The sequence below is a fragment of the Manduca sexta genome, chromosome 28 (assembly GCF_014839805.1).
Source record: "Manduca sexta isolate Smith_Timp_Sample1 chromosome 28, JHU_Msex_v1.0, whole genome shotgun sequence".
Lineage (NCBI taxonomy): Eukaryota > Metazoa > Arthropoda > Insecta > Lepidoptera > Sphingidae > Manduca > Manduca sexta.
The window spans coordinates 6,571,268-6,584,207 of record NC_051142.1 but is presented as its reverse complement, the minus strand read 5'-3'; the positions used below and the strand labels follow the sequence as shown (position 1 = coordinate 6,584,207).

The following is a 12,940-nucleotide window of genomic DNA, read 5'->3' as shown; positions in this document are numbered from 1 at the left end:
TTAGAAATATTTTTATAATAAAGTCCCTTTGTGGTAAAATGTCTTGTATTTTCGTAGAGATAAATACGTTTAGACTGCAACATTATTCTTTAAAGTGTATTCCATATTTCTATGTTACAAATCATTACATAATTTTATATATAATATAGGAATGAAAAGTTCTAAAAACGTCGTGTCTCTAAACGGCCGTATTGCCGTCCTAAAATGTACTAAATCTAAATTTGCTAACTTCGCAGAGCCTCTATCTGTATAGCACGTATTCTAAGGCTGCATTCGGCCGCCTTGCGTCTGTAAATCACTTAAGACGGACGGGGTGGGGGCCACGGCAGTTAAACTTGCTGTTTTTGCTCACTGGGGAACCGAGCGCCGATAAGAAATATTTGAAACTGTACACGGTAACCTTATTTCGGGGGTCGATAGGTTAAGGCAGTCGGGGGTGATGTTAATGTCTGCAGATGTTTTTCTTGAAATGACGTTAGGGACATTGATTGCAAATGGTACGGAGTTTATTTTTTGCGAACTTGAACCGTAATGTACCTACTTGCCAAGATTTATAGAGCTCAAATTGGTATTAACTCCCAAAAATAAAGGACTTTGATTATTTTAACTATCAAAATTATTTTAATGTTTTTTCGAAAATTTAAAGAAATGGGTAATAGAATTGAACGGTTTCAAGTTAGTAGTAGCTTGATCCAGACTCGAAAATTCACTACATTTACTCTACAATAGTAACATAACAAATTGTGCAAGTCGCTACGTGACACATGGAGAGTAAAAGTCGCGAAGTTCGTAAGGAATAGTGTTACATAGTTCAATTGTAAACATGTCACAACGGAGGGCACCGGGCGGAGGGCACGCGAACGAACTACGGGTATATAAACTTGGACCTTACTTCCATTACAGTGCAGGGTGAGCCAGTAGTGTAAAGGCTGAGATAAAGTTAATTACAAGATAAAATATAGCCTATATAAAATGAAAGTTTTAGGAATGAAATTGGTCAATTGTCTCATATTTAGTCAGTCAATATTTAGATAAATCTGATGGAAAATCTACCCTAAATATGCCTTGCCTTGTATTACACATATCAAGTAATATCCTTGCTAACTAATTTTAGTTGTTACCAGTAGTTAACAAAACTTATGAAAAATTATGGTTTATTTTCATCATTATTTTTAAATACAACTCAACTGTCCACGAAATTTTCTTTACATTTTTGCGCAGACATCCTTTTTCTTTGTGCCTTATCTGTAGCCAAAGAATTCGTATCTGTTCTTTATCATAGCTCGAATCAAAATATTTTTCCTTTAGACATTGTTTGTTTTATTTATCCTTTACGTTATTTTGTGAGCCAATTTATTGCACGTGTTTAAGGCTGACTTTCATGGTGTTCACAAACCTTTAATATTGAGCGTTTTATACTTCCTTCATTGCCCTATTTCCTTTTTTCTATCTGCTCTGGGTGCATTGACAATAGCCAAATTATATATCAATGTTTGAATAGCTAATTGGCTGAAGCGACAATTTATTCGAAAAATTTGAAAGTTAAAAAACATAAAACAGTGCTCATTTTAAATATGTATGAAACTCAGTGTCGCAAAATAATGTCGCTAAGTCAATTAGCCTTTCACCGTCGATATGTTAGAAGATATTGTCTCGGAATTTTGTTACCAAGTTATTTATACTGTCGCATTGGCTTTGGCGACACAACAAATTAGAAAGTTTGCGACGGATATAAAGGGGATGTGTTGTTCCAATAAATTGTACGGATTACCTACCAAGCTGGCGATACTGGACATCGATAAAGTTCTTTATGAACTTATATGTATCTTTGTGTAAGAAATTGGACTCCATAAATAACATAATATTTTATAAAAGATGTTTTTGATTCCTAGATTTGCATTTCCAAGCTACATTCGTATATTTATTTTAAATTTCGCGATATATTTAAAAACGACAAACTAACCACAATTAGGAAAATAATTTAAAATATAATCCTAGTGATTTATCATTCATTTTAAATGTTCTCCGTTAAAATGACCGCCCACTTACTAATTAATGCAAATGGATTTACAACATAATCAAAAATAACAATTTTATTATACGAACATTTTATTCTTAACTACATTTCGCGTTCAAATGCAGGTACGCGGCTTTTATGGCATCATTGTCGGTTAGAGCTTGTTAAACGTCCAAAGCACCCTTCAGAAGTGGAAACATTTATTGGTCCTACTTATCGGGTAAGTAATTAGGTTAGTGTTGGCCATTGGGGGTGATTTGTCTGACTTTAACTTTGTTACTGCATTCCGTTTCAGTTCGTCATTGATTAAGAAGATTGTACGTGAGTGAAAGTATCTCGACATAATAAGGAATATGTCTCATGTAGTCAGCTTGTGATTATACTATTCATTTATCTATTTCTGCTGTAAATCAGGGTTGTTACCACAAGTGCATAACACACCGTGCTACCATAACTGCCTCCTCAAAGTTAAGTGAAAAAATAAAAATGATTCTCATAGAATTGTTAAGATATTATAGTCATAATTTATGAATATTTCACGCCATCCTAAAAGTGCAGCGCTGATGTAAGATAAGAAATACATAAAATGCTACTTAATTTTCTTTATCCACTTAGAAGGTCGTAAAAATGTAGAGAAATACAAAAGTAGTGCATAATTTGCGAGATAGAGCACGTTCGCGTAAAACTTTTTCCCAAGACGGCACGTATCTAGACGGTCTGGCAGGTCAGGCACATAAAAACTACCTTCCGGTAAGGGCACAGAGGAACAGTATAACAACTCCTTACAAAGGACGTATGCACACCATGCGGGTCATATGTGACTTTTATTTAAACGCAGTTTTCTTTGTGATATACGGCTTTCATTATGTAGATTTTAGACTGTCTTAAACCTGTCTCATATATTGTCATAATTCAAATACGTAGAGGAGAGTTAATATTCATTATATAGATTATGCACTCAGTTTTGGTTCTCTAACTTCAGGCAACAGCTTTCATATAATGCCTCAGGGTTACTTCATTTTCTAACCTTTACTATTCAGTAGGTTTATGCGTTTCAACTCCTGTGAAGTCAGATAAATTGCAAATTTTATCAAGGGAAAGACCCATAAGACAAGGCTAACCATATGTAACAGCTAGTACTAAATATACAGTTGTATAATTTGTCTCAACTCTAAAGTAAAGCCGAACTCAACAGCACGTTTACCTAAGTGGACTCTTAAACTATGAAGCCGTGGTACTACATGTTTCCTTCACTGTATTTCCGGACTCGCTACCGGTCTCGGTCTCTGCGAATCCACCTCAACATTTACGTGGAATAGATAAATAAGTCAACTAAACTATTGCAGACTCGAGTTGGGAGAATAGAAGAGAAAGAATGTCTGCATTTATTTTCAGTCATTGATTTTCTTGATAGAAATAAATACTGAGACAACTCTATGAATGTTTTCATATCGGTTTGGTTGCTAGTTTGAATGAATCAGGTCGTCGTAGGAGTATCTTGCGTTTATGTAATATTTATTTATTAAAATTGGGTATTGTATTTTAACTTTAATAAAGAATATTACTGCTAAACCTGATACCTACAAACGTATGAAGTAAAATAGATAGTTAATTAATATTAATAACCGGAGTCACAGTTGCAAAAATATGTTTTAATAACCCTAATTTTTAAAATATGCACCTTTATCGTTTCGGTAGCAGGGAATTGAAAACAAAGGGTTCCATTAGCGGAAATAACTTAGATATATATCAGCCTGTCCCATGTGCAGCGGCGTCAACTTGTAATTAGATTACAATCGAACTCGATATACGTTCGTGTCCGGTCCCACTAATGATAGACGTGTGATCCCATGATCACACGTATTAGTACCATTACTAATACTTGTATTGAAATAGCTTCCGTTACTTTGGACGGTGTTCTGATGCTAGTTTTTAAAGGAAATGTCCTAATAAGTGTTATCAATTCAGTAAATAACGTCAATAATGACAGTGGCGACAGTTTCAATTAATATGGTGTCAAGTAAATTACTCTACAAAACACTTAGACAAAGCTTTTAAATATGAATAGATATTAGACAAGCACATAAACATGTTATACGACTATAATGACAAGCCCAAGACGAACTAAAAAGAATAGTACACAGTGCGCGATTCAAAATTTAGACTGGGACTCTCCGTCAGCTGCCACCGGAACGGTGAAACGAAGGCGGTCGTCGTTCCCTGAAAATACATCTAAACAAACAGTTCAAACCCATGAAGCGCTGTTTGAAGCACAAACACCATCGGACTCCGGCAGTGGGACATCCAGGAGTATAGATGATAACGATAAGTCTGATTCTCTTGTAGAAGTTGAAGAAAGAATATCATGCATAATCAATGAGAGTAGATCCAATTCGGAGTCCAGTGACGTAGATATAATTATAGATAACTTATTTGCACATCCTAGTAATGAAAATTTAACAGATGTTCAAAATGAAACATTCGCGTGTGAGCGTAGCAAAACTTTTATCAAAGATACTCCAGCAATTAAAGAGAAATCTGATACTCTTTCGAACACAAGCGCTCAAGATAAGAAAAATAAAACCAGAACACTTAAAACGCCAGCTCCGATTAAGAAACTTAATAAAACAATAGACATTGTTAAAAATAATTCTAAAGTAGACAAAGAAGTTAAAAAAATCGATGAAAAGGCGAGCATTTTGCCTGTATACAGATGTTCAGTGCAAGGCGCTAACATAGACTTAAGCTCAAATTCACCAAAGAAAAAGGTCACATCAAAATTAAGACTTCCATTTTCTCCGGCAAAAACAATGGATAAACCAAAGATAAACTTTTTTCAAAATAAAACAAATTTACAAGAGACTAAACCGTCGCCATTATTGTCATCACCAGTCCGAAGAACGATATCAAACGAATATGTGCGTTTAAAGTTTACAAACGACACTGTTATACGACGAACTATCGACGGCAAATCAATTCCAAAGATTACACCAAAAATCCAATCAATCATACCAGAGAGTCCCATCGACAACGAAGATCCATTTTTAAACTTAAGTCCCAATAAAAAATACACAGTTACAACGAACAATCAAGTGAGATGTGACAAGGACAACTACGTGATATTCGACCCGGAAACCGGATTTAATCAAGATGAAGTTCATAGATCGCGAATCCCTTTATTATCGCCGGAAAAATCTCGTATTCCTCTTAAATCGCCCGGTGAAAATTCCGGTGTGGGCCGCAAATCGGCCAGTGTTAGTGACACCGATAGTGGGATATTATCTCCGAATTCGCCCGTGGACGCGAGTGACCGAGGAGCGTATTATGTAAACGCCGCTGTATTCAGTGAGTCTGCGAAGAAATACTCGTCTGACCTTGACATCACGATATTGGATCCCGGATTGGCGAAAAAAGCGGCAGAACAGATTCAGGTAAGGACATCTATTTTTATTTTAGATTAAGGAATAAGTAAGTATCTTTATAAAAATATAGATATTTTCACTAAGTATACATAATTTATTTATAGTATTATAACAAGTTTGAATAATGATTAAAACCGGTATGTAATTAGTTCACCGGGATACTAAAACCTTATACTTGGGAAAATTTAAATACATACTATCTATTATGATCAAAAAATTAACAAGCAAAAAGAGAATTATACATTATTCATGGTTATATTAAAGTAGAAAAATTCGCTGTTACTTCTCTTACAGAAAAACCTCGTAGACATAATTGAACTTCCGACCGAAAGAGTCATTTTTCATGCCAACAGTTTACAACACTCCAATAGCACGCTACTTATTCGTTTTTCTCATACTTCGTTCAAGATGGATTTTAATGTTAGAATGCATTGAACCCAACAAGAGTTATTTATTTAAATGTAAATACTGGATATTATTATTTTTTGCAATTGTTTTGTTTTTTAATTATGTTTTTACTATGCATACATCTGTATGTGCATAATTCATAAATGTACTATAGACAAAGAACCTTCGAAAATTATAGAGTTAATTAAAGCACGTATATATTTCTTTTAGTGGAAATAAGCAATGATAATAATTTACTCATTAAATTTCAATGCATTGATGCTGGTAACGCCATCTAGTGGTGAGTAGCAGAACTATTTTCCGTCGAGAACTTGAAATAACGTTGGAAAAATTGTTATATATTTTTGAGCGACGTATAATTATAAATTTTTACTAAAAATGAAACATATTTTCACGTAACTTATTTTGTAATGTTAAATTCTTCTTATTCGTGAAAATCATCCATAGTAGTACAAGACATCGTCAATAGAGGTCGCTATACACAAAATGTTACGCAGCCACAATTCAAACCGTATCCCTTTATTTGTTTAGAGTTTTCCATTCCCGTGTTATAAATTGCTCCACACGGTGGTATTATTCGGAAGCAATCGTGCAGTTAATTTTCAAATGGATCCATTTAGCGAAAATAACGAAGCGCGGCCGGGGCTCACTTGTGTAAACATCGTAGGTAGTTTGTGTATATATGGGCAATTATGGTGTGAACAATTGACCGGTATTTGATGTTCATTGTGCGGACTTGATGATGTGTGGCTATAGATCCTATTAGGAGCACAATTAGTTAAATGTTTCCTCTTTAGGATCACGCGCAATTTATGATTGGTGATCGGTATTTGTTTCTATCGGTAATTTTACAAGGAAATAAGATTTTAATTTCAACTTTTTTTTGCTGTTTTAAATAACGGGTGGTTATGAACTAGATTAATAGATTTGATAGAATTGTAGGTTTTTTATCGACAACCTACCTACTTTACGCAGTCATCTTAATATTATATTAATTACTCACTAGGTAACTACTCACAATTTTTTTAATACAAGAAATTATTTATACACTTACCAAGTTATATTTTTTTAATGAACACTTCCATACATATGTTATGCAATAACCTCAATATTATATTAATAACTCACTAGATAAATACTCACAAACTTATTATAATAAAAGAATATTTTTATATACCTACCTACTCAGTTTTCCAATAACTAATTTCGCCTACCAACCTACATAGCGTAGAATTGTACCACGTTAACACCAATGCCTAGGTCATCTCATTAAAATTTTATTAATGTAACGCAGCGACACCACGATGCATTCGAGGCTTATTTGTAATTTAATGTGCACTCGCCAGCGATCGCCATTCGTCGCAGGCGACCTGTGAGAATCACCTACCTGATTACCGTGGCACCATGCGCTGCATTATAATACGTCAGTCTCAAAGCATTCCATTCATGCAAAATAGTTTAGATGGAAATGTGGTTCAGATCGTGGACTGATTAGGAGGTAAATGTATCTCTCTTTCTATTTCTCGTTTTTATATCCATCCCATGGTTGTCTGGAAGACATTGCCTAGAGCGATAAGACCGCCATTTGTACATGTGCCGTTTTTTTTTTTTTTGTTTGTTTGTTTGTTTTTGTGTGTGTTTGTACAATAAAGAGTAAAATAAATAAATAAATGTATTCTTTTTCATGGGACTAAAGATGTACGCCAACTCTTTGCTTACCACACATTACTTATAAATAACTGTTAAATTACTTATCTTCTGGACATTATTCAATAATTAATGAAAGGGAACACATATTATAAAAAAATCTAGTTACTGCTTATTTTTGTCAGTTGATTGTATTTATTTATCAAAATGGCACTCAATCGTGACAAAAACAAACTTTAATATGTATTGTTATCTATACGAAGTCAGGATGATCTTCTTGCACCCTCATAAACAAAGATATCAAGATAAGTTTAGTGCTCTTGAATTACGTACTTTCTTTGACCTCGTTCCTGATTCACCTTTAAATTCGCCAGTGTGATTTAATTTCGCAGTAAAATTCAGTTTTATATTTGTACGCTAATGAGAGTGATGAGTGAGCACTTACGTCGAAGCACGGAGTACAAACACAGGTTCCCGTCCTCTTTTCGTGAGTGCCCTCTCCGTAAACGGGTAACGCTTTTGTACGCCGCGCCGCCCCTGAAATGTTTCATCACTTAATTTTCGACTGAATGTGGTGGTAACTTCCCTGAGGGTTTGTGGCTACATAGTCGGTAAATATTTACCTTACGAAGGTGGACAGATTCGACAAATAGCTCGGAGTGATGCGACAAGACTATCGTGGCTTGATCTTCCTTCAAAAGAGTGTTTCGCTCAAGGTACCAGCGAAGTGAACGAGCTCGGCGAGTGTGTAAAGTTTTGAAAGAAACTAAGAATGAAAAAATAACCTGGAGATTTCTGTTAATGTTTTATTTATATTGTGGTCATCAAAAATAATTAGATGGTTGTTAAATAAAAATAAGGAAAAATAAAATCGGTAAAATTGGAAACAAATCCTTCCAAACTATGAGACGAGTGTTCAAGTGTGTGCGAATTTCATATAGTCGCAAAGGCACATAAACAGAAGCCGTCAGTACAATGTATGGACAATTTGCGAGGAGCGCGCGGTTTAGGAGTAAAATCAAAGTGGGCCCTCGGGCTGTTAGTACGCAGCTCACGCCGCCCGGGGACCGTAACCTAATTACTTTTACCGCAGACATAGTGCATTTTAGACATGACGAAAAATATACTTATGTATTGCATTGTTGTAAGTCGCCGTATTAAGCAATGAGTTTCGAGTCACAGATTGATAGGGAAATGATATATTTGGTATTGAGTATCTGTTGCCGCGATTTTGCCGGCATGCAGACCGGAATAGGAGTCATATCGTGTACTAATCTGTAATAAAAATACTCTAAATGTGAACCCAGGATAAAGGCTCTGTAAATTCGTTTCGTTTCTTTCTACCAAAGATCTTCACAAACTTTGTCATTTATAATATTAGTGAGATTTATATGTTCATTTTAATAAGTACGCACTAATCAATCAGAAGTAATAAACGTATCCTAACAAAAAAACGTGTTAGTTGACTATAAAATCATATTCAATGGAATACCTAAAGGTAAACGTAGAAACAAATAAACATAGTATAAAATATCAAATGGTGAGACCATGGTACTACCTTCTAGCACATGGTCGTTTTTTATTATGTTTAAATTTTGTAGTCACGTCATAAAACTTCGTTACTTTGAGAAAGCTAAAACTAGATAATCTAAATACTTTTAGTCTTGTATTTCTATATATTCATTTCTCTATGGAATTATCACGTCTCCTTCCGGCCAAATCTTGGACCCCAAAGAGCCTATTTCTCGATTGAGTGAGGGCGCTTCATTGTGCCTACTCTGTGTTTAATGTGTATTACCCACAGTTTGGCTGTTTTGCAGACAGAACTATATGTACATTGTGCGTATGAATTATAATGTGATTGTGTTTCAAATGACATGTTTGTGGAAGGACTTATAGACGTATAATGAAATTAAGCAAAACAGAAAATAATGAAACGATAATATATATCATATAAATAGGTTCTTACGTGATAAATTGTATAAGTTATTGATAAATATATAAAGTTGATACATCTTTATAAGGTTTTACTACTGTTTTTATTTTTGGATATGCATTTCGACTGCCGAGAGCCAATCATCTCTCGTCAGTCGACATTCTATTGGACCCCACTCTACTTATTTACTACTAGGTGCAGTGGGGTCAATTTCTAAAAAAATGTTAACTATTACACGTCCCTTTCTTTAGATTGATGTTAAAGTAGTAATAAATAAAATATGTTGTACGTACTATAAACCATGGAACCGGAAGTGTGGGTCCATACATCAGTCGGGTAGATCATAAATTCTGCAAGCGCCGCGCCGGATCATGCGTTGCGTGTCGCAGATGTTTACCAAATAACGTTTTTATAAATCAAGGCGCATGTGTTGGATAAAAAGAATACAAATACAAATGACATCTAAATGTGTTGGATGTGATTTGAAATGGAGATTTGATGACCTTGAGACGTTAGAAGGGAGTAGCGGGAAGATTGCTTTGTCATTTTAGTAGAATGGCCTAAAGCGCATATATTACATAAAAATAATACAAATACAAATCACATATTAACGTGTTAGATGGTTGAATTTTTACGTAGTTTTCAGAATTTTGCATAAGTTTGGATAAATGAGGAAAACAAATTCAGATTTTTCTAAGCAATGTAGATATGGCCTAGAATTAATTGGTAGTTTATTTTCATAAATATAAAATTAGATACTCTAATCAGTTATTTTCAAATAATATCTACGCTAAAATGGTCTCAAAAACAACATCTTTTCACGCATTTATCCTTCCGTTTTTCCCGAGAAAATATAGTACCTACTCAGTTTCGCAGATCGAGGCTGGAACAAGAATTTTGTATGTAAAGTTTCCTGAATATCAAAGCCACCAATGCGTTATTGAGTACCATCCTTTGTGGTAAACGTTTTGAGACACACGTTCAGCCCTAAATCTTGCTTTTGTTTCTGTATAGAAAGAAAGAAATATTTATTGCTGGCTTTAAAACACAGAAGATAAATCAATATCAACATCTATATATATATATATATATAGATGTTGATATTGATTTTGCGAGCCGCATTTGGTCTCCTTGTGCGTACTTCTTGTCGCAGCCGCTCAAGTAGGTCCTTAATTTCAGTTGTCCTAGATACTAGCTCAAATCTCGTAGTAATACGTGCCTATGCCGATATTGGCTTATAAATAATAAAGTGATTGAACGGTATTTTAGATAAGATTTTTGTAATCTTCCAAGTTTTTAACGCCAAATCTATAAGTCCTTTTTGGGACTTCATTGTGTAAATCTTCAAAAGTTTTACATCAGCTGACTCCATAGCTCTGTGCTAACGTATGCTATAAAAATATCTACCAAATTAAATTTGTGTCAAGCTATAAACAAGTCATTAATATATTTTTAACTAATTAAAAACGATTAATAAGCGCTCAATATACACTTTTTTAGATTCAAAACTTCATAAATATTAAGTCAGTTTTATATACAAGTTGCCTTTAAAAGAAAGATAATGGCTTTATTCAACCTTTCCACAGCTCGTGAGTTTATTTAAAAAAGTTAAAAGCTCATATAAAGGGCGGTAACTCGCATCCTGTCTCGAATTTATTCGTGTTGTTTTTGGATTAGGAATCGTAAATTATCTACTTTCGGCTTGAATTATATCCACGTTGGGTGACAGTCCGTTGTTTAATTTTTAATGGGGTGACATATAATTTCACTTATAATAAAAATATCTCTATTTTTGGCTATTTGTGAATTGAAATGGATTAACAAATATTTTGAGATGTGATGATATATTTCTAAGGTTAAAAATAAGTTTTATGATATATTTCTAAGGTTAAAAGTAAGGTTAAAGGTAAGTTTTGATCAGTTCCATAAAAATACCTTTATGGAACTGATCAAAACTTACGAAGTAATGAAAAGTCCGAAATTAATAAGATTAGTCTGACTACGATATTTTCAGCAGTGATTTCAAATTAGAAGTTGTATTACCACGAGCTAATTAATTAACCTCATCTTCTAAAAGGGTTACTAACGAGATGCTGGCAGAATTTCACGGTCAAATTAGTAGCCGAGGTTCGAAAACGTCAAGACGGGCTTGTAGCTCCGGTGTGATGTCGAAACGAACCTTTACCACTAATTAGAAGGAATAGAGAAGCCATCGATGTAATCTCAGCTTAATTATTTTCCTTTCTACACCAACGGTCCTTGTTAAAACCTTTTTGTAAGGAAAGAATAGAACAAAACAAGATTGTGCATTCTCTGCTTCTTTATTATAGTTCTAATAGCTTTTATATCTATAATATTTTTGTAGAGGTTTGTTAGTATTGGAAATTTATTCTTGTAAGACGGTACGGGGGTGGATAGTAATGGTACCTATATTGTACCTTACTTGCCTTATTGTATTATTATTTTGACTTCGAACCCATTCAGCGGTTATTGCATTTGTTAATAAATACCCAAAATTAAAAATATTTTATAAATTGTAACTTTTAAAATATCAGTAAGATACTTCTGATATATGTTATTTCATTAAGCTTGTGACTACTATAAAAATAAAAAGTTAATTAAAGCCCTCTGGCATCCGCACCTGAAAAGTTTCACACCGATGTAAAATTGGTACCTAATTGCACTCGCAAACGTTGTTTTAAAATATTATAAACACGTGCATGCAGTATGTTATCTTGACGCGTATAATATAATGTCATATTAATTTCTACATATTAGGGTCAGTAACAACTCCTAATAAAATAAAATAAATAACTAAATACTTTATTTTCATCATTAAATTAAACAAAAAATAAAGTGCAAATAACAATTTAGGAACAAAATGTTTATGAATTAATAGCTTGTATTTTTTTATATCTACACAAAGTCTTCTCATATTCATTTCACTTTTTTCATATAAATCACTATGAAACTTATCTAAAGTATTCTACAGATCCTGTGACGAATGACATGAGTGATAATTAGAAGTATTCTATTCTGAGTACTGCCGTCCGCCCTTCCTTCGTCTCATCTAAAAATGGCTCAATCAGTCAAATGCCTACGGTTCAAACACGTCGGATATAGTTAGTAATGAACTTTTAAACGGGTTTTATGAACAGGAATATTTACTTTACGCTTCCTTGTATGGAACATACATTTTACTTTATATAGACGCTATTAGGCATTTTTCGAAGTTTCATGCATCAATACGTTACTTATTACTGGTTCGATAAATGTTGGGGAATTTTACCTTCTAACATATCGTCAATGCAGAAGAACTATTCAAATATGGTTAAATTGATGTAATAAATCGCTTATTTAATTGACACATCTTAAGAGTATTGACAGCAGTGTTTAATTCGAACTATAAAAAATATTATATGGAAAAAAAAAGTTTTTTTGAAAGCTAATTTACATCTTCAGCCTGCAACAACTGTAATTTATCGTAATCGTCATGTTCGGAATCGTACC

At 33.8% G+C, this 12,940-nt stretch overlaps 1 protein-coding gene across 4 annotated transcripts in view; it reads left to right on the top strand.

Moving 5' to 3' along the window:
- The first annotated feature begins 4,107 nt into the window (after positions 1 to 4,107).
- The window catches only part of LOC115441861 (protein sickie), a 181,183-nt gene continuing 172,350 nt past the window's right edge, over positions 4,108 to 12,940 (top strand). For all 4 annotated transcript variants that reach the window (XM_037444928.1, XM_037444929.1, XM_037444927.1 and 1 more), the window contains exon 1: positions 4,108 to 5,448. In XM_037444928.1, coding sequence (XP_037300825.1) covers positions 4,123 to 5,448 — 1,326 coding nt within the window. In that variant the 5' untranslated portion in view covers positions 4,108 to 4,122. The remainder of the gene's footprint in view (positions 5,449 to 12,940) is intronic.